Source organism: Ambystoma mexicanum, chromosome 2p (genome assembly GCF_040938575.1).
Source record: "Ambystoma mexicanum isolate Mex_15411 chromosome 2p, UKY_AmexF1_1, whole genome shotgun sequence".
NCBI classification, from domain to species: domain Eukaryota; kingdom Metazoa; phylum Chordata; class Amphibia; order Caudata; family Ambystomatidae; genus Ambystoma; species Ambystoma mexicanum.
In genome coordinates, this window is record NC_090923.1 from 480,744,599 (window position 1) to 480,766,612 (window position 22,014).

The 22,014-nt window shown below is 45.5% G+C and overlaps 1 protein-coding gene across 3 annotated transcripts in view; it reads left to right on the top strand.

Moving 5' to 3' along the window:
* ECM2 (extracellular matrix protein 2) overlaps positions 1 to 22,014 on the top strand; it is a 436,024-nt gene that overhangs the window by 154,052 nt on the left and 259,958 nt on the right. For all 3 annotated transcript variants that reach the window (XM_069643868.1, XM_069643867.1, XM_069643869.1), the window contains exon 3: positions 4,319 to 4,507. In XM_069643868.1, the coding sequence (XP_069499969.1) occupies positions 4,319 to 4,507 (189 nt within the window). The remainder of the gene's footprint in view (positions 1 to 4,318; positions 4,508 to 22,014) is intronic.

Here is a 22,014-nt window from a genome sequence, read left to right on the forward strand (position 1 = left end):
TGACAAGGTCAGCCTGTGTCATGTCCACGATGGCGGCTATGGTGTCCCGGTCCAAACGGTAGAGGGTGTGGATCTGCTCATCAGTGAGGTTGAACGGATGTGCTCGGAGGCGTGGGATTGCGGGCTGCCTGCGTGGTGGTAGTGGCTGTGCTGGCGGCCCTTGCTGGCCCTGCCTTGCCCTCCTCCTCCTCCTGCGTCTCCTCCGTGCGGCCGGTTGTAGTTGGTGTTCGTCTTCTTCTTGGAGTTGGAGCACTTGCAGTGCTATCAGGTCCCCCAGGGCCAACATCGCGAGTCCTGCCGGTAGCATTTCGGAGTGGGTGTGGTTGTGGGAGGAGACTGGGTGTGCAATTTATGTGTTTTCAGGCTGTATGGCCTCCACCTGTGGTGATTCATTCCACCTGTGCAAGCTGCTCTCCCCTTTGGCCGAGCACGTCCCGCACACAACGCTGCAATGTGACGCATGGCATCTTGCTCTTGCATTCATGTATTTGTACCCGATGGCCGTGTAACATTTGTTGATATGTACATTCGGCTATGGTCCCATTGTTTCACATACAATCTTTGCAGTCGCGAACAGACTTGTGATGGGTCAGTGGGACGTAGTACTCGAGTAACGGTGGGCCCTCATGCATCACCGTACCGAGTTGCAACGACGGGCGGGGCGTCCCATTCGTGGGTGAAGGCAGTTGCCATTTTCACACACAGCCGCACTCGATGGATTAATTAGTGATTTCAAACGGCCACAGATGCCTCTTCGACGTGATGTTGCAAATGAGGAATTCGAAGGCCGGCGCTTTCGGTTTTCAGCTAGCGCCGGGGAGATGCCCACAGGTCTGACTGCAAATATAACGTTCTTTTGTTCGATGTCCTTGAGACAGGGGCCATGGCGAGGAAGCAATGATTGATATGAATAGTTTTGGATGCGCAATAGTGACGTGGCCGATGAGGCCGGACGTTCCCAAATACATGTAACTTCACAACACTGGAATTACGGGCTGGGGCACTGTGGATTTTGCAGGCTGCATAACGCACAGACTCAATGGAAAGTTCGAATGTTTTGTGAGTAAATATTCAGGCGTTTTTATAACAGGATGAGGGAATGATGAATGGATGCATGGGCAGGTGATTTGATACAGGGTTTGCCATGTACAGGGCTTCTTGGAATCTATCCGCCTCCCCTGCGCTATGTGATGCAGGGCTGCCATAGTGGGACCATCGTCTATCTGGCCTTGTTGAGCCCTCCCTGTCTCGACGCGCCTTCAGACACTTGTGTCCATGCACGTTAACATTCCCATCTGATGGAATCTGTTCTGACAGACGCATGCACAGGTACACTCGTTTGTGATGGTGTTTACACCTCGATATAGATAGTTATGAGTCGCAAGTGGTTTCGGGGTGGTGATGATCCTTTGGAGTGGGCTAGCATGCATATGACTGTGGATTTAGTGTGATCATTGAAGTGAGTTGTTCGAATGTAGTTCTGATGGCCATTCTGTTCTTTTTCTTTTCTTTTGGTTGACAGGTATCTCCTCCCCTTTTGCCACTGCCATCTGTATGCCACTCCTGCAGATGGCGTTTACTCCCGACACCTGCTGCTTCGTGTTAATCAGTGGAGCAGCATTACGATCTTATGGGACGATTGACAATGGGCCACATGCCCTTACGCAGTACTAGTGGCTCGGAGCAACATTTCGGCCTTTCAGCTGGACTAGTGCCTCCCCATTGGGACGGCCCTGCGGGTCTGTGCGCTTCCATGTTGCCTTTTCGTACGTGAATGTGGCTCTGTGTACCATGATGGAACAGGGCGTCACACAAGTAGTAGCTGGTCATTCCTTGCGGATGCAGCCCACAATGGTGATATGTGTTTTGGAGTTCATGGACTAATGGCTGTATGGGCTTGGTGATTTAGTTGTGCATTAAATTTCTATTCTGATATGGGCCGTGTAGCGTTCTTCTTTGCGAGTGATGTGGCATATTCCTATTTGGGGAGCGATGTATTGTGAGGAGATCTGCATTGGGTTCCAGCTTCGGAGTTTAGTCGCGTGGTACTGTGCTGGGCGCGTTTGCCTACGGAGCCCAGTGAGGTCAGGGATGGAGGCTGCCAATGTGACTGTTTGCATGTTGTCATGCTCAGGGGCGGGGGAATGGGTTTTGTGTAACAGATGCCGGTCAGCCAGGTGGACTGGTGGCATGTTGTGATTTTCGAATATTGCTGGTCACAGGTGCCTGTGTTTGCGTGCGTTTCGGGGGGGGGGACTGTGGTCATGTCCATTGGAATGGCTTCTGTATTCATGCCATCTGTGCCCTGCAGCTCCCATTGGCCCCTGTTGTGTTTCTTTTTGTTCGTTGGCATGCATGGGTGACTTTCACTGGTTGCATTGTGACTTCGTTGCACCTACGGGGAGTTGTACTTTGTGGGCAGGGAGCGGTGTACAGGCACTCAGTGGGGCCGTTTACGGTTGATTCGCGATGCCGTACTTCTCACCATGGCGGATTGGTGCTTTCTGCCATGCTTGATGGCGTTAGGTACATGTCCGCTAGGGTCTGAATTCGCGTACCCTTGCGCCATGGTGGTATTTACGGTTTGGCATGGCGCGCGCGCGCGTACTTGGTGCAGTTAGCGTTGGCGTTCACTACGGTGTCGCTAATGGCTTCGTACTTTGCGGTGACGGGTCATAGTCGCACCGAGCGGTATTCGATGGCGGTATTGCATTTCCGCCATCGTTTTTCGGATTCCGCCAGGGTCGTAATGAGGGCCAGTGACATTAAGCTGCCAGTTTAATGCAAGAAAACCCCTCAGATTCAGCAGGTGTGCAAAGCTACACCACCTTAACCATGAGCTTCCCCGTTGCACACCTCTTAAGCATACGGAAGACATCGCCAATTAAGGTGAAAGACGGAGATGCACTGACCTGGCCTTCCACCGAGGCAAATGAGCACTTCACAAATCAATTTAACATAAGATAACATAACCCCACATAACATCTGCGTTAAGCACTTTGATCCACTTAAGCAATAATCACCTGTTCCTCGGGCTGGAATGGGTGGTAATGGCCTGGGCCAGAGTTAATAGCCCTTCACATAGTGAGGGCCTTTAATGAGGGTCCCCGGTGCCGTTACCACCCGTTGCAGCCCATGAAATGGGTGATTTTGCTATTAGCACCCCAGGTTGCCATACAGTAACCCGGGGTGCTGATGCAAGATTTCCACCACAGAGCTAGAAGACGGGCTCCTCTGGAGCCCCTTTTCCACTTCCATGGTGGCCAGAATGAAGACGGAACAGGGGTGCTGCCACCGCTGCTGAAGACATCAGGCAAGTGGGGGTGGGGAGGAATGGGAAAATGTAGGATAAGAGAAGGGACGGGAGGGTGGGGAAGATAGCAGGGTGGAGGAAGCAGCCGTTAGGTTACTCGGAACGCAGTCTTAGATCGTGGTATTCAATCCGCGATCCGAGCAAACTGATTGCTTGCTGCCTCCACCCTAGGTTATAATCGTCAATGTTTCCCCATTATTTTCTTTGTTTCCGATCTTTCGTTGCCATAAGATTTTACCCCAAGAATTTCCAGAGGGAACATAACCATGAAAACCATTGAAGGAACAAGAATGGCTCACGCCAAAACCTCACTATGTTTTTATTACCTCAGCAAGACTAACAAGCCTTAACATTAAAATGTCTTCCAGAACCCCTCTACCAAATGTACCAGTGCACCCCTTCTCCTTTTTTGGTCCCTTACCTCTCGCCTGACCCTCATTTCTTTCTGTGACACACTTCAACTCCAATGGAAATCGTATTCTGCTGATGCTGGGCTCTCCCTTTGAGAGGTTTTACCTTTGTTGTGCAGTTATATCCTTTGTTTTTTGCTAAATGCCACGTGACGTGATGCACCAAAAACGGTTGACGACCTTCTATTTCCTTCACCTGCATTGTATTTGTCTCTCTTTCCATTTGGAGCACTGCGATCGCGTGCTGAATGTGTATATTAAACTAGGCAATTTGTTTCACATTTCACATGACTGTTTCGGCTCACACTCTTGTGTGGAGAAGCAGAAATGTAACACTTTCATCGTTATGTATAGTGTTCTCCCAGAAGCACTGCATGGCTTGGAGCACCTCCATTTTTTTTATTCTCCAGACATACAAGGAAGAATTTTAGGAATCAGGGGGTTACTAGCACATAGTGAAAAAGGAATCGTACTGTACAGAGAAAATGTAAATCCAATTAAGGAGTCTCCACTTTTGCATCTAAAAGTCAACCCTGCTTGAGACACAGACGTGGAATGTTTCTCTGACCTGTGCCTGCTTTTCTTATTTTGACAGAGAAGAAAGGGCACTGCTCAACCAATGGAATGATCATGTACGACAGGGCTGTGTGGTCTCCCAAGCCTTGCATCACTTGCCTCTGCTCCAACGGAAAAGCCATTTGCGATGAAACTATATGTCCTGCTCTGACGTGCCCAAGAAGCGTGACCCGGGCCGGGGAATGTTGCCCCGTCTGCGTGGATGTTGGTATGCAACCACTTATGCTTAAACAAGAGATGGGTGGGTGAGCACTGTGGTAACCAGAGGAAAAATGTTGTCTGTCTTCAGAAAGGCAATCAAGCGGAAAGCAATCTTGATTGGCGGAGCCTCTGGTTAAGCTGACATTTCTTTTAATATGCAGGCTTTCAGGCCAACATAGATCCGTTCTTCCCACAGTTCTGCTACAACTCAAGTGGTCTTACAATCTCCTATCTTGTCCTGAAAGCTTGCACACGATTATATGTATGGACCTGTTAACTCTATCATCCATTCAAGATTGCCTCCTGTTTGTGTGCCCTTTTCCAAAACATTTATGCTTCCAAGGGAAAGGGAATATGACATTTTGCTTTTATTTAGAACAATTTATTTTAAATATGTGTTATTCTAGACTGTAGTGTACCCTCTAAGAATACAACTTTCACAAAGTATGTCGAAGTGAACTTGGCCTTGAGGGGATATCAAATGCCCATAATCTGCTATGATATGTTTCCATTCCAGGCTTTCATATAACAAATCGGTGCACTCTGGGATTGGCTATCCTGGCTAGCGTGAATTTAATCAGTTCAACGATCGCTCCTTTTTACAATGATTTTTAAATGAAATTTCCCAGAAAAGTAGGATCCAGGAGAGTTGGCGTAAACTGGTCTCAAGATACATTTTAACGAGGGACAGTAAATTGTTAACAATGGGTTCTTCCGGTTGATGATATAACATTATGTCAGTGGGATGGAAAAAGGCAAATAGCCACCTACATTTGCAGTCAGATGTCCATATTACATCAATATTCCCACAGCCAATATTGCATTGTTTTCACATATTATGGAAAATGCCTCCTATCTAAACCCAGACTGAAAATAAAAATTAATTTCATTTATAAACCTCTAAAGAAAGGAATCATTTAAGTCAATATATAAATTGCAAGTGAAATGTAATTAATAATTGTGTAAAATATACTAAGAGGAATTTCCAATGAACCAGTTACACATTTGTCTGTGGCATCCAGTAGCTTACATGTGGGGGTTTGGGCATCTACGAAACTGCAATGATGAACATTCTAGTTGATTTTAGTTTTAACATGAAATTGGTTGTTGGTGTCAAACTATATTTGTTTGTGTCTTTCGGCAAATATAAAGTGCAATGAAAGCCCTTAAACTGGATCTCGAATTTCGACTTGGTTGAATGGCACATTTTATTTAAAATCTATGGCGTTTGGCATTAGCATTGACTGTGCTGGCAGGCAATGCTTCTCTGCATGCAATGCATAATTGCTTGAACAAAACGGTGCACCATCATTTATTTTAATATCTTAATTTAATCGTTTCATCTCACTTAACTTGCGTTTCTCATCTCCGTATGCACCAATGCACCAGTCACGGGTAAGGAGTGATCTTTAAAGTTCGTCTGTGAATGTCTTCCCTATTGCAGCGTGCAATTCCCTCCGCACTGAATGAAGTCCACTACAAATTGTCCCAAATGCCCTCCACTGCATGCTCCTGAAGTAAGCTGCGGGCATTTTGATTGGAAACGCTGTATCCTCTGTGACATCATGACAGAGTATTATGGAATGTATATTGTAATACTATGGCTTTCGCACCAATTCGAAAGCCATTCACACCCCAGGGTGCAAATGATGTTTTTTATTCCCCTTGGCAAATTGACGGTGCTTGCACAGCCAATCACCCAGGCGTGAGGGGGGGATGAAAAAAAAGATGGCCGGTGCCATAGGGAAAAGGGACTAGTCCCCTTTCCATTTCTATGGCAGCCAGCATCAGACGGTCTTTCAGGTAAGTAGGAAGCGGGCCAGGGGGTGGTGGCCGAGTACCTGGACCATACATTTAAGCACCTTCAGTGAAATGTGATGTTAAAAAAATCAATGGCCTGCAGACAGCACATCCTATGCTCATTTTTTCATTCAAACATTACATTACATGTACATTGTGGTCGTTGCACCATAGTGTGACAGAGCACAGTCAAAGATACGAGAATCGAGACATATGCAGAAATATCAGAAGATCTGATCCTAGAGCCAGATCATACACATTTTCCCAATCAGCAGTACATCTATGGGGGCCCCTAAGGGAATGGGAAAGGAATACTCATTTTCAAACGCCTCTTTGAACAGCAGGATCTCTGAAATATTGGCACATCTAGCTGGAGTGGAGACCCCTGATGCGAAGGCCACAACAACTGCCAAACCTCGACATTCTGGCTGTCTGAATAGGTGGGAGTTCTAGCATATATAACTCTATGACCTTAATGGGAAATCCTAAAATGAACCCTGACATGTATGTGAAGACATTGGATGTGCTTCAGCACAGGCATGCTGTGCTCACGCCTCTTGGCCTTCTTGCTAATTCAAGTGGAGGCATCCAATTTAGTATTTATTTTGTTATCTGTGTTTTTCAGTACACATGGTACAGTTAAACAATTGTGACTGAAAAAGGAAGTCCTAAGACCTGCTTCAGAATTTTCCCTTCCACTTTGTCCAGGAATTTCCTGTTTTTGAAGTCCATCAACTCGCATCCATAGAGCACTATAGCTGACACCTGCAGTTTATAAATCTCAATTAGGGGACCCAATGAAAATGCACAGAGTTACTTTTGACTTCAGAAGGGAAAGACACGATCGAGCCTTCTCCTCCATCTTCATTTTCTGTCTTCCTAGGTGTGTCTTACTTGAGACTACAAAACCTAAATAACAAAGTGACTCTGCTTTCTTTATCACTTCATTATTCATTTTCCAGGTTAAATTTTTAGATCTCCTGCCTGTACTATATGCCCTGACGTAGGATTTAGCCGGATTGATCTGCAACTGATTGGAATTTAAGTAGGCCTCAGCCCCTGATAGAAGATGCAGCAATCCTGCAGGAGCATAATCCATCAGGATTGGCGCTTGCTCAGACTTGGTTTCTCTGTCTATTTCGGATAAAGACGAGGAACGGATTATTTTGGTCCCCCCTATAAATTTGCACTCTACACGGCATACACAATTATATCATCCTCCCTCTGCCCCTCAAGATGTAACATGGTCATTCATGGTCATGGAGGCGGTAGTCACACCCCAAACTAAACATTTGTGTTACGTTTTACCCATACACAAGCTGTCATGCTTGTTGCTCAACACACGCTCTATGCCTAAACACACTGCCGAGATAGCAGCTCACATCGAGGACTCAGACACAGATGTTTGTGCCTTTACCGAAACGAGGGCACACAGTGCTGCAGGTCCGTCCCTTAATCTGCCAATTCCATAAGGCATCCCTATGCTTAGAGTAGATAGACCTAAGGGCCGAGTTGGTGGGGTGGCACTCACTTTAAATCTCAGTTTACCATCTGGGGAAAAACAGCTAATATATCGGAAGGTATCGAATCCATCCAGGTTAAGATAGGCCTCAATGCAGAGGCCACTTTGAACCTCCTACTAATATATAGACCTCCCTCCCACACCGATGACTGTATCACTGACCTGTCCAATCACTTGGCCGCTTGCCTTAAACCTTGCACCAGTTTTATCATTTTAGGCGATTTTAACTACTAGCTATAGCATCAGGATGACCCTAGAGGGTCAGATCTGGAATCTGCTTTGTCCGCCTTGGGTTTTAAACATCTCAATCGCCACCCTGCCCATCAGCTAGGTCACACCCCAGATTGGGTGGCAGCAACCAATGTCACCGTAACAGACTTGACTGTTAACTCATGCCCATGGTCGGATCACTATTTTGTCAACTTTGACATGTATTCACCCTTTCCAGTGAAAGTCAGAAATAAAATATTGGCACCCATCAAGGGCAGAAACCCCAAGCTACTCACCTTAAAAAAAGTAACCTACTAGTTAATCATTTAACCAATTGTTTGCCCACAGACTCCGCTCAAAGCATGTCTAAAGCCCTCACAGACACTTTTACGGACATCACCAACCGGCTTGCCCGGAGAAACTGAGAAACTGAGGAAGCCTACACCTGCTCATATAAACAAACCCTGGTTTACGCCTGCTTTATGCAATCTTAAAACCTTTATGCTTAAGCAATACTTCGATTGAAAAAGGAATCCCTCTCCCAATTTGCACGCGGTCTATCAACAGTCGGTCAGAAAATATAAAACTGCACGACTGGAAGCAAAGAAGAACTTGCTTAATGATAGGATTGTCTCAGCCAAGTCAGAGACTAAGGAGCTCTTTAAAATCCTCAAAGAGCAAGAGTCCACACTGGCCCTAAAGGCGGATGATGTGGCAAAAGATAGTGCCTGGTTCCAGTCAATACAGGATGCCATGGGTGCAAAACTCCAGGGCATAAAGTCCAATATCCTTATTAAAAAAGCTGTGGCCTCTAACGAGGATATCACGTTAAACTGCGACGATCCTATTAGATGTGCGACTATTCCGGAATTTTCATTTGCTGCTATCACACTGGCTGAGTTGACTGAGGTTGTGAAACATCTCAAAACAACTAGTTGCAAGGGCGACCCTCTTTCTGCTATCATCATTAAAACATGCCCCCCTACTCTGTTGGAAGCTATCCTCCAGTTTGTTAATGCACCCTTTAGAGAGAGCATTGTGCCTGACAACTTAAAACGGTCATGGGTGACTCCCCTGTTGAAAAAAGTAGGTCTTCCTAAAGAGGATCCCCTGAACTATAGGCCTATCAATAGCTCAGCATTCTTGATGAAAATACTTTATAGGATCGCCTACAAGCAGATAGCCAATCACTTGGATAGCTTCCCCATACTCAACTGCCCTCAATCCGGCTTCAGAGCCGGGCACAGTACAGAAACTGCCCTACTGGAACTTAAATCCAGGCTCCTGGCCAACATTGATAAAGGAGGGGCCTCCTTGCTTATGCTGTTGGACCTTTCTGCCGCTTTCGACCTGGTTGACCACCAGTTGTTGGTCACCAGACTCGAAAAAGTGGCGGCATTCTCCTCAGAGGCTTCTCACTAGGTAGCCCCCTTTCTCCAGCATTGGGAAAGCTGTGTATGTTCAGAAACAGCGGAAGCAACCATGGTGTCGATCGAACATGGGGTTCCACAAGGAGCAAGTCTGTTTCTGTGTTTTTATAACATATTTACAGCTCTCTTCTTTACCATGCTTGAACAAGAAGGTGTTTGGCTCACTAACTTTGCGGATGATACCCAGTGTATCATCCCCTTGACTGGCAACCATGCACAGACGAAGTGAGGATAAACAAAGCATACACATGTATTGAAAACTGGATGATCATGAACAGTCTGGCCCTGAACAGGTCCAAGGCCGAACTCATGATTGTGGGGTCACTCAGCACGATTTCTAAATTGGATTCTCAGTATAGACATTTTCATCTTGGTGATGTCAATATCAACACCCTTAAGAAAGTAAAGTCTCTGGGGGTTATCCTAGACCAGCACCTCTTTATGAAGGACCATGTGGGGAACATAGTTTCAGGAGCAGCATACTATTTAGGACTCTTTGCACATCTGCGTCCTTTGATTTCCCAGAGTAATGCGGAAACACTGGCACGGGCCATTGTAGGAGCAAAAATTGATATATATTTTTTTTTATTGTTGAAATTTAATCAAATAATTGATTTTGACAACATCTGGATTATTGTTGCAGCCTCTTGATAGAAATAAGCAAAACTGAAATGAATCGCCTCCAGGTGATTCAAAATGGGTCAGTGAGGGTCGTTACGGGTCTGGCAAGACGCGACCATGTTACGCCAGCCCGAAGAACTCTGCACTGGCTCCACGTGGAGGCAAGAATACGTTATCGCCTTTTGTTGATCACCTTTAAAAGCCTACTGGGTATTATGCCCTGCTACTTGAATGACCTTATTGCGATTAAGACTTCTTCGCGATCACTGAGATCCAACCAATCAAAAATGCTGGTGATTCCTAGAAGTAAATCTAAAAGCTGAAAGGGTGGCTAAAGCATCTTTCGCAACAGCAGCACCGGCAGCCTGGAATGGTCTGCCGCTGGAACTGAGGTTGGAATCTGACATAGGAATAGAACCCTTCAAGAAAAAGTTAAAAACTTGATTGTTTGACTAACTGCACCTCCCCTCGCTTCTTTCCCTCTGATCGACTTCTGCAGAGATTTTTCGTTATATTTGTCCTTTGTGTTGTCCGCACCATCATGCCTCCGGGTCCATTTCTGCGCATTATAAATCGACTAAAGTAAAAAGATAAGATCATAAGCATATGCAATACATCCTAATGTCAGATCTGGCCACTTAAGTGAGTAAACCCCCCCCCAAGCCTTGCTTTCCTCCCACAGGACTGACACGTACAAATTAAATAAAGTGGGGGCCAGGACACAACCATGCCGAACTCCCTTGGTCAGGTAGATATCCCTGGACAGCTCTCCCAATGTATTCAATCTCACCTTTGTGGAGTTACCTTTGTATAGCATCTGAATCATCCGCAATAAGCCTGGATCTATCCCCTACATAACCAACTGCTGCCACAGCTGGGACAAGTTGACATTATCAAAGGCAGAGGAAAGATTTATCGCCGCCACATATAGTTCCTATGTCAGACATACAAGCTGAGAGCACCCGACCACTCAGCATGGTGCCTACTACCTTCTGAAAACCTGTTTGCAGCAGGCTAAAGTGCAGAGCTTTCTCTGCCCAAGATGTTCATTCCCCTAATACTAACAGGGCAAACATTTCTGACGTGGAATCTATCAGTGAAATCGTGCGATAGCTGAGTTTCCTCTGTTGCCCTTTTTATAGATGGATCAAGATGGATTAGGACCAAGAACTCGAGCAGACTCCTTCCCTTGCTACGTGTTTGAATAAATGCCACAGATTTTCAGCCCGTAGCAGCAGATTATTTTCAAAGATGCGATTTGTCAGTCCGTCCGGGCTACTAGCTCGAGAGTTATTTAGTGAGTTAATGATAGCTTCAGTGTCAGATCTGTTGCACAAACAAGACCAAATCACCGTCTCGTTACTAGTAAGACCCAGCGAACTGGCCTTGCTGTTATATCCCTTGAATTTGTTGTTGAAAAAGTCTACCCAAGTCTCTTCAGATACACAGCAAGATTGCACATGAGATTGAATTTCGTTTCTATTGTTTAAAGTCCACTAGATGGAGCGTGTATCTTTCCTAATGATCTTCATTAGTAAGTCCTGGTTCCTCCCAATATATTTTTGCACTCCGTGATGCTTGCACCAAGTTCTGTACTGCTGCTTCAGAATTGGTTTCCCTTTCCCTTTCTCTGCTGACATCACATCAGGGCATTTGTTTAGTGTCCTTATATCCCTTCTTAGCTGGCATCTCTTTATATTTATCTCCTTATCAAAGTTAATGTGATTGGAGTTTGGAAAGACTCTATTTTAAGGGAACACCTTGGTGTCAGGACGTCTACCCAACCTTGACAATAGAGCCGGAAATTCCTCTGGTCTTGAGTTACTGATTTTTTACCCGGCTGTCAAATGATTCCATCATTTTGTTAATTTCACATTTATCTTGTTAGTTTCCCATTCATATCAAACTCCTCTACTCCTACAGAGAGGAACAGTTGTAGCATTGCATCATCACTTACAATCTTAAAGTCCATTACCTCTAAGTTGTCAACATACTTAATAAAAATATAATCAATAATAGAGGTTGAGATTGCATTAAACCAAGTTGGCTCATCTTTCAGTTTCCCATCAAACAGCATATTATTTTGTATAAACCCCCATCTTGACAAAAATTGCAACCAGATCCTCCCTTGATTACCATTACTCACCAAAGAGTCTAGCTCAAGGGAACCTTGATTAGGTTCCAGTTCCTTGAAATCCACTGCTTGAACATTACAGCTACAATTAAAATCCCCATCAAAGATAATGAGATGACCAGGGTGATTCTTATACCAATCAATCAATGCATTTTCAATGTCATCCAAGACAGCATCAATTTCAGTAACGGAGGGATTGTAATACGCATTGATTAATAAGATCATATATAAATTGCCTTCACTCTCTTCCGTCACTTTGTTATAAAAAATGCTTCTGAATGACATTTTATATTTTTGAGCAAGCAAAACATTTTGATTTTTACAGCTGTCGAGAGCCCTCCCTTAGGTCTCCCTCTGAGACCTTTCTTGGCTGATTTCAGATTGATAAATAGCCATCTAATACTGGAGAAACCCTCAACCAAGTTTCCTGCAGAAAAATAAAGTCATATCCTTCAAAGATGTTACTCCTATCATTGATCAAAAAAGAATTGTGACCACGCAAGTTCCACCTTGTTATTTTACAGTTATTTTCCCTTAAAACCAGTTGGGAATCCTGATGTTCTGGTAAGTGTTGCAGCCAACCATCCCCAACTCGAGGATTCTTATTCATTTATAACTTGCCGCTGTTGATCAGGCTCAAAATAGCATCCTACTGTAAAGTTTGCTCGCTCTTTATCTTTATCTTTCCCATTGGCACATGACTGCTTTGCATGATAACTCTCAAAGCCCTTCAATAGAATTTCTTCTTGACAGTCACTCACCAGCTTCTCTATTTACTGCACATTTTCCTAAATGCCTGCGGTCAAAGAGATGGACACATTTTATATCCGATGAGGAGATGCCCCTTAATACTGGAATTGTAGATAACAGACCCACAAGTCAACATCTATTTAATGGGACATCCCAATATCACTCAAACAGAGATAAAATAATGATGGCTTGCACAGTGCTCTTTAGATTTGATTTATCTCTTGGCATCCTTGCCTTCATCTGAATGTTGTTGTGGTGGTATAATATTACCCACTGATATGTTAGACTTGATGACTCAACAAAAGTTCACATCAGACACACCTCGCCTCTCATCAGTATCCTGCAAAATGTTGTGGTCAATCTCTGCCCCAACCATTTTCTTTAGACTTGACTGTTGTCCTGATTTACCTTCCTCAAATATCTTTGTGAGGTCTGTGGCTGTCATAAGAGTTCTTAGGGGGATATTAGGACCTTTCCTTGATGTTGTCTTCTGTTTTTTTACTTTAGTTAGTGATGAAGAGACAACTGATGTTCGGCATGACGGGCCAGCTGTTGCTTTCATACTTTCCTCATCATTTTTCACACAATCCTGATCCTGAAGATTAACTTCTTCTCTAACAAATTCATCTGGTTTCCTGACCATTTTGTGTGATGGCCCGGTCACTAGGTTCCCCCAGTTGTCTTCTTGGCCAACATTATAGTCCTAAGAAATGTCTGCAACCATTTATTGAGGCCTTGGCTCTACCTTTGATATTCTTAGGTTTCTTAGATATCATTGAATTCTGCTGAACAGTTTGTATTATCTTCTCCAGATGATGTAGGACCTGCCACTTCTAACCCTTGTTGAGAATGTGGCGAGCATCATTCCACAAAAAGTGTTTGATTTCATTCAAAGTAGAAGCATTAGTCCACATTGTCATACAGGCAGACAACAGATTGGGGTACAATATTGAGCCCTGCTATGGTACTCATGCTCACATCTGAAACATCACAAAAGCTCAAATCATCCCCTTGAAATGGAAAGGAAGAACCATCATTAATAGTGAGGGGAGCATTTGCAGAACATCCTTCTGGAAAAAGCGTATCTGGAATTGGCTCCAGTTCATCATTTTGTGTTATAAATAAACCAGGGGATATACTAAGGCACTCTCCAATGCTTTTTACCGCCTGTATGTCATTCTCCAGAATCCAATAATGAAGTGCTGGCTTGCTGCTCTACTTGCATTAAAACAGAGCCAGATATTTCACATTCACCATTACAGACATCTTCTACACCCACCATCACTGAGTCTGTAATAATGCATCCACTTTGTGTCAAATGACTGTATGTGTTCACCAGATTGTGCGTAAAAAACACTGCGATTTTCCTTTTTCCCGGGACTGTCACCACGTTTACTTAATTTTTCCTCCACACGTCCAAAGGCATAGATTCAGAACTTCGAATGTGGTATCTTTTGTTTTTCCCCCTCATGACTGCAGTATCTTACTAATATCGAGAACAGTGATTTTTCAGGTGTGGATCAAAGGTACTACCCCCGCAGTCTCCACTCCCTTTGAAGTTGTAAGCTCCTGCTTGATGTTCCGGAGTTTTAGTCATAGAGGCTCACAGATTGTTAATCACCCACACTGGTCCCCAAGAGTATAACTGATTTAGTGTAAGGAACCTCCTGTAACGCTCACTGTCTCACCTCAGCTCCATTCTGGGAGCAAGCCTCACTGCTTGGGCATGCAGGTCAGAACCATGAATACACACAAAGGTCCTGGAGGCGTCGCACGACGCTCGCAGGCCACAGACTGTCGACTTGTTACTGCTGCTCCCACTTGGCAATCACTTCACGCCCGCTTCGCAAGGGGAAGCCTGTTTTAAACTCCAAGTATATTTACATGATTCGCAGTTCACAGATCAAGGAAAACAAGTGACTGCCGACTGCTTCTCCCGCTTGGCAACCACTTCGCGTCATCCAATATTACCAACAAAGGAACAAGAGAGTTACTGGGAAAACTATGCAAGACAGAATTTACTGCACGTTGAACCTGATAGAATCAAAGCTTCAACCAAAAAAGTAACTCGGAATCAGGAATACATGTTTGGTAGATCTTACTGAAAAAGATGAAAATTAGCTTCATTAACCACACATTTATCCAACGGTATAAGTTAGTCAAGGTAGTAAAGCACTAGCAATCAAATAAAAGATTTGGCAGAAGGAGCCAGAGGCAGAGAGGTACTGTTGGAGTGAGATCTGTTTCAAAGGAATACCCTAAGAGAATGGTGGGGATGTGGTGCAAAAGGAGCACCATTTTCTAAGTGTTAAATTTTGTTATTTGATCCTCACTCAGGATCTCTGGATTTCAACTACTTTTTTAATAACCAATTGTTGCTAGAACGAGAGATAAGCCAAATTCCCATTAAAATGTAATCTGTATCTTCTCTGTATCTTCTCTGAAACAATTGAGTACCTCTAGGACATTTGTCATGACCTCCCAACCCTTATCGTACAATTCCCATCCATTATAGAGTACTCTTTTGTTATGCATCCAGGTTTGGACTACATATTTACTTATTACGAAAATTAAGTGGTTAACGCTTTATTCTGAATCCACCCATAAAATAACAATTATAAATCAACCCTAAGAACAGAAACATGCTACTACCAGTTATTCGCATAAAATCACTCATTAAAGGCTTTAAAGAAATTGAAGGGGAAGAGACTCAGGAATAAATAATTCTTATAACGTTCGCCCCTGGCAGTCCACTTAAATATGACGTTCTAAATCAAAATCCTTAAAAGCAGTACACTCTAGGAAATATGGTGCTGAATGCCCATACCAGAGCCTTCTGAATGTGTCTTGTATGGGCGTCTTTGAGTAGTGGTTTGACCCATTTTGCCTTCATCACAAGGAAAGCTAAACATAAATTAAAATAAGTGACCCTTTACCTTTTGAATGTGCCATGCAAGGTTCAAAAGTATTCCTGGGGTTAATAATTAGACTGTCTACTAACATCTGGCTAAAGGGGAAAATACTTTGCATTTCGGGGCAAGTAATCAAGTCCAAGTATTGCTCAAAACAATGTGATGTCTTGAGCTCAAAATAAATATTGTGTCTATGGTTTGTATAGGATAACACTGAAACCTTGCTTTCCACATACTCCCAATAGCAGTACTGTAAATCTCAGTGAATAATCGGGTGTTCCGATCTGTAGCTTTTCAGCGCTGCTTTTGATATGGGAGAAACAGGGTGCATTTTCCTCCTGCCCTTAATTGACGATCCTCCCCTAAGTGTATCTGGTACCTTCTGATGATGAGCCTAGCCCAAATTAGCAATAGAGGCCTTATGGTTACTGCTTGTGTAATGGGAACTACACCCAATTTCTCACTAACCAGAATCGAGGAAGTACTCATTCAGTATGGAGGGATTTCACAAATACATTTTCCTATGGTATCAAAATAGAGGCATGGGTTTAATCCGCACAAATGACATGGGCATCATGACATTTTATGCTGTCACTAGCATAAATGCCTGGAACTGTAGATGAAAACAGAGGACTCCACCAGTCACCTGATTCAACAAGAAGACAATCTTATCCTGTTGACTTTTAAATTGCGTAGGGGATATTAAACAGATTCCCAAGTAAATGGACCAGGGGATCATATACAAGTAGTCTCTGTGATGATTCACTAAGCATTGTCACTTCTCCCCAAAGGGGAGCCCCTTCTCATGAGGCTAGGGAGGTGAGGCTGCTACTCAATAGTCCCCACGGGGTTGGTTTAATGCGAGAGGACCTCATGGGGAGAAACTCCCTCCTTGGGGACAAATACGACCAGCTTGGGGTTAGCCCAGCGAGTGGCAGAGCATCCCCACATCCTATAGCCCATCCTTCCATTCCCAACTGTCTATTTGAAAACAGAACCTTATACTACTGTGATGAAAAAGAAACAAAACGCCTCGAAAACACCAAGACGAGACTTCTCCCAATACCAGAACTAAGTAGAGGTGGCCACGAGGAGGCATAGAGATCAACCTGTCAAAAGTAACAATGGGCTTTGATAGCTCACCCTTCAAGAACAAGCTACACTGTTTAAAAACAGACAATGGACTAGGAAAATCCAGTGCAGAGCTCGGCTGCAGTGCCTTTTGGGAGAAGCAACAGATGCAGAAGGTGTTCTACGCTCGGAATCCAAATTCTGGTTAATGACCCGGCGGAAAGACGAACCGAAGATGGTGATGGTCAGCAACATGAGCCCTCACAGGGTTCTGCAGGAGCAGACCCAAGCACGACACTGAAGACAAGAAGAGTTGGGTGGCCCAGCATTGGGAGGTGCCACAGATCCACAGAAGCAGCTGGGGAAAGCCGAGCCAGGTGACGGACTGCCATCCCTAAAAGCACTGTTGATGTACTGAAACCCAATAAAAGTTAAAAGGTAGTACAGGAGACCCGGACAGGGCACAGAACCACAGCAGGAGGCGCACAAGCACTCCTTACCTGGCTTCCTACTAGGCATATCGATGACCGACTCCAAATGGGTTGAGAGGGCATCCAACCTCCTCATACCAGTGGGGAGGGGAATCCAACTGGCCACCGGGACGCGTCTGGGACCAGCAGCGGGGAAGAGAAGCCCACTGACCACCAGGGAAGGATCGGGGACCCTGTCCACATCAGCAGTGGGTAGGAGAGTCCCACTGGCCACCAGAGAAGGGTCTTGGACACCAACAGAAGTAAACCAAAGCATAGACTAAGTCCTCCTCATTATAGTGGCAGTGATAGGTCCACTAGGCTCAAGAAATGGGTCTGGGATCTTGACAAGATCTGGGACATTGTTGAAAAAAAGTCAGAGTGACAAACTGTGTATCAAGCTGGAAGCAGTGAGAAAGAACTGCATCAAGCAATATCAGGGGAAAGGAGTCATTCTCCGTGTACCAACTCAGAAGTTTTGATAGAAACGCCAGGGGATGGGTGTCATTCCCCCTGGACTTGTGTTGAACTGTGCCACAGCAGACAAAGAGAAGGGAGGCATTCTCTTGGTCCTGAACTAAGAGTTGAGGTGGAGGTGCCGGGGGAAGGGAGTCAATCCCCCTGTTCTTGTTCTGAACTGTGCCAAAACATACTGATAGAAGAGATGCATTCTCTTAGTCCTGATCTGAGAATTGATGTGAAGAAGCCAGGGGAAAGAAGACATTCCCACTGGCCTGGTTGTGAATTGTACTGAACCATACCAGGGGAAGGGAGTAATTCCCCCTGGTTTTATTGTAAATTGTACAGAGCCACACCAGGAGAAAGGGGCCATTCTCCTGGAGGGAATGTGGTGTAAAGACTGCTTGAAACCTGTAAATCAGGGGAAGGGAGTCATTCTCCCTGGTATTTTATTTTCAAGATAACATTTTGTAGAGCCCCATCCAAGAAGCAGGAGAAGGGAGCCATTCTCTTTAAGGAAGGACATTTTTGTTAGTTTACCTTTTTAGTAGTGTGAGAGACTGAATTAGGTCCTGCCACAGGATGGTGGAATTTACTTTGACGGACGTTCTGACAGACCCTTTTATTTTTATTTTATTGTATTGTGCATTTGTGAGGCGCTTATACAGTATGTCAATTCTGTTTCAAAGAGCCAAAGGGCAGCAGGGAGTTAACATGGGATTGAAAAGCAGTGAATACAGTGGAAGATAAAGACGAGCCTGCTAAGCCTTGTGAGTATTCAGAACGTGCAAGTGCAGCGAGAAGAGGGCGAGTGGTGGTAAGTGCTGGGAAGTCTGTGCGTTTGGGTGTGTAGCAGATGAAGTGCATAGTACGGTAAATGCAATGCGCTCTGGGGCCGCATTGGGTAGAAAGTGCAAGCCTACCTGATTGAGGCCGGTGGGTAATGAGGCAAGTGCTGAGAGGTAGACAGAGGCTGGGGCAATTGAGTATGGGAGGCCAGATTCCAGAGTGATACATAAGGACCCTGGCCACCAATCACAGCGACTGTGAGATTAGCAGAGGAGGGATGAAGGGCAGGAGGAGGTGAAGAGGAAAGTCTTGAGGAGCTTCTGGAATTTGAAGTCCTGCTCAAGATGGAGAAGGAGGAGTGGGGGCTGTTCCATAAGAGGGAGTGAGCTGAAGAAAGTGATCGGCCTCCCGCCCTCTGTTTAGCAAAACGCTTTAAACACAGAGAGTTGGTGCCAGAGGACCGCAGAGGTCTGGAGGGAGAGTATTTAGTAATACAAAGTTGTAGGTAGCGTGGTCCCAGGCCCTAGACAGCCCTATGGATGATGCAGAGGGATTTGAATTCAATCAGTGTCGCAGCCTGCGAGCCAGTGAACAGTATTTAGGGCGGGAGCGATGCGGTCCATGGGTTTAAGGCCAAGGATAAGTCTTGCTGCACTATTCTGGATTAGCTGGAGGGGTTGTAAAGTGGAAGAAGAGGAGGAGAAGGCTATTGCAGTAGTCAAGCCTAGAGAGAACCAGGGCTCGGGTAACATTGAGCTTCTGGGGAAAAGTGAGAAAAGGAAGAATTCCTTTGAGAACGAAGAGTTGAAAGAAGGATTTCTTGGCAATGTCCTGAGTGTGAGGGAGGAAGGAGATAGAGGAGTCAAAGATGACTCCAAGGTTTCTAGCTTCAGGGGAAAAGAGGGAGCAGGGGTCCTAATGGGAATGAGTTCAGTCTTGCTGGCATTGAGGCAGAGATCATTGGAAGTACACTAGGACTGGATGGCAGAAAGAAAGTCAGGGATGATGGAAGATGCAAGAAAATCAGCAGGGAGTTTGAAAAAGAGTTGTGTGTCATCTGTGTAGCACTGGAAGTTGGCAGGGAAGGAGGAAATGAGTAGTGCTAGCGGCGCAAGGTAAGTGTTGAAGAGGCAGCGAGAGAGGTTTCAGCCCTGGGGGACATGACAGGTGGAGAAGGAAGTAGGTGAGGAGAAGCTGCCCAAAAGTACTTGGGATGAACGGTCAGTTAGTAAGGAGGTAAGCCAGTCCAGTGCCTGCTTCGAGATACCAATGGTAGCATGGATCTGTTTTATGAGGATAGAATGGTTGACCGTATCGAAAGGCAGAGGAGAGATTAAGTAAAATGAGGACAGCTGGAGAGTTAGAGTTCAGAGATGCCAGACCTTCTTCACGTGTGTTCAGCCGAGCCGTTTCTGTGTCTCTGGATGCTTGGAATCCAGATTGATGATCGTGGAGATCACCAATAGGTTCAGTGTGTAAGGTATGTTGTGGAAAGGCCAGCTTCTCCAGCAGTTTCCCAAGGAAGGGGGTAATGGAAATAGGGCAGTAGATGGCTGGACAGGTAGCGGCTGCTGATGTTTTTATCAGGAGGGGGCACTGAAGGGAGTGTTGAGGGAGGATGGGAAACATCCAGTGGCAAAAGAGTGTTGCAAAGATCAGCGAGGGCAGGGGCAAGAGAGCCAATGTTGTCCTTGATGGTTCTGGAGGAGCAACCGGAAACCTGTTTGGAACATAACTTCATGGAGCTGACAACTGTGGTAACTTTTTCTGGTGTCACAGGGGAGAAGGAGGAAAGAGAGGAAGACGTAGGGTGGGAAGCCATAGGAGGCAAGGGAGCGAGGGAGGGCTTGGGCGGGTGGGTAGCAAGGGTGCTGAGGATGTCCAGAGTTTTAGTGGTAAAGTGTGTGGGCCTAGGACCGAAAAGAGGGAGGAGGAGACTGTGGAAGGGTTGGCTAGTTCCCTGCAGTTTTTAAAGAATTCAGCGGTGTTGTTGGATGCACCCGATACCCATGCCTGAATGTGGGTCCTTTTCTTGGCACAGATGGAGAGTCTGTATTGCCTTTGGAGCAGGCGGCAGGCCAGTTTGTCAGAGGGTTTGCCACTTCTGTTCCATGGCTCTGCATTCGTGTTTTAGGTCTGCAGATTTAGTGTCAGACCAGGTGTTACGTTTGGAAGCGGGTTTCAGGCGGATCTTCATGACTGGGGCAAGAATGTCAAGGGTGCTGGTTATGGCCAAATGGAGTTTGCTGAGAGCAGAGTTGGTGGCAGATTCTGTTATTGGGGGCTAGGGGAGGATGAAGGTGGATGCGAAGGCAACAACTGACACTCGTTTCATCGGACGGACGTTCGTGAATGAGTTTGGTAGGGCTTTTGGAAGGGCGGTCAAAGGACCATGGGACACAGGTGCAAGGAGAGGAGAGGATGGTCAGACCAAGAAAGTGGAGTGACCAGAAGAGCGTAGTAAGAGAGGACAGAATGGATGAGGGCGTCCAGAGTCTGTCCAGCCGAGTAGGTTGGGCCAGAGGGAAGAATGGAGAGGGATAGTGCAGAGGTCAAGGAAGAGAGTGTATACTGTGACTGGGGAGACCAATTTGATGTTGGTTTCACCCATGAGGAGGAGATTTGAGGTGGTTGAGAGCAGGGAGGAGCAGAAATCAGCCCATTCAGAGAGGAACAGGGTGGTAGTTCCAGGAAGCCTATAGATGGTAGCAATGGTCAGAGAGGAGGAGGGAGAGATGACCAGCTTGCAGACTAGGCTCTCAAAGGAAGAGTAGAGCTTGGTGAGTATGACGGAAAAAGGAACCCACTCAGGGAACATTAAGGCAACCCCACTACCAGCACTGTGATGTCATGGCTTGGAGATGATCTTGAAGCCATCAGGGAGAAGGGAGTCAAAAGCAGTGGCTGAGCTGGCATTGACCCATGTCTCGTTTAGAGCGAAAATGACGAGGTCAGTGTCAAGAAGGAGGCAAATGTCAGCAGAGTGTTTGTTGGCTCAGCGGGCATTAAGAGTAGCCAGGTGAAGGAGGTCTCCGCCTTTGAAGGTTTTCTGAGGTCGAGTACTGGGATGTGGTACACCAGTCAGAGGGGAGGGACAGAGAGAGTGGTAGGGGGAGAGGAAGGTGAAGGAAACAAGTTATTGAGGGACGGCAGGTGCCGGTCAAAGAGCAGAAGGTTGTTTTGAGGACCCTGAACCAAAATAGAGCCTGTATGGTAGACATTAATGATGCAGCATGATGATGAGAAGCCGTCCAAGAGGACTTCCAACTTCATGTCATCATTAATGGGAGAGGATGTGAAAGGGCACAAAGTGGAGATTAGATGGGGAGTCCATAGATCTGGAGAA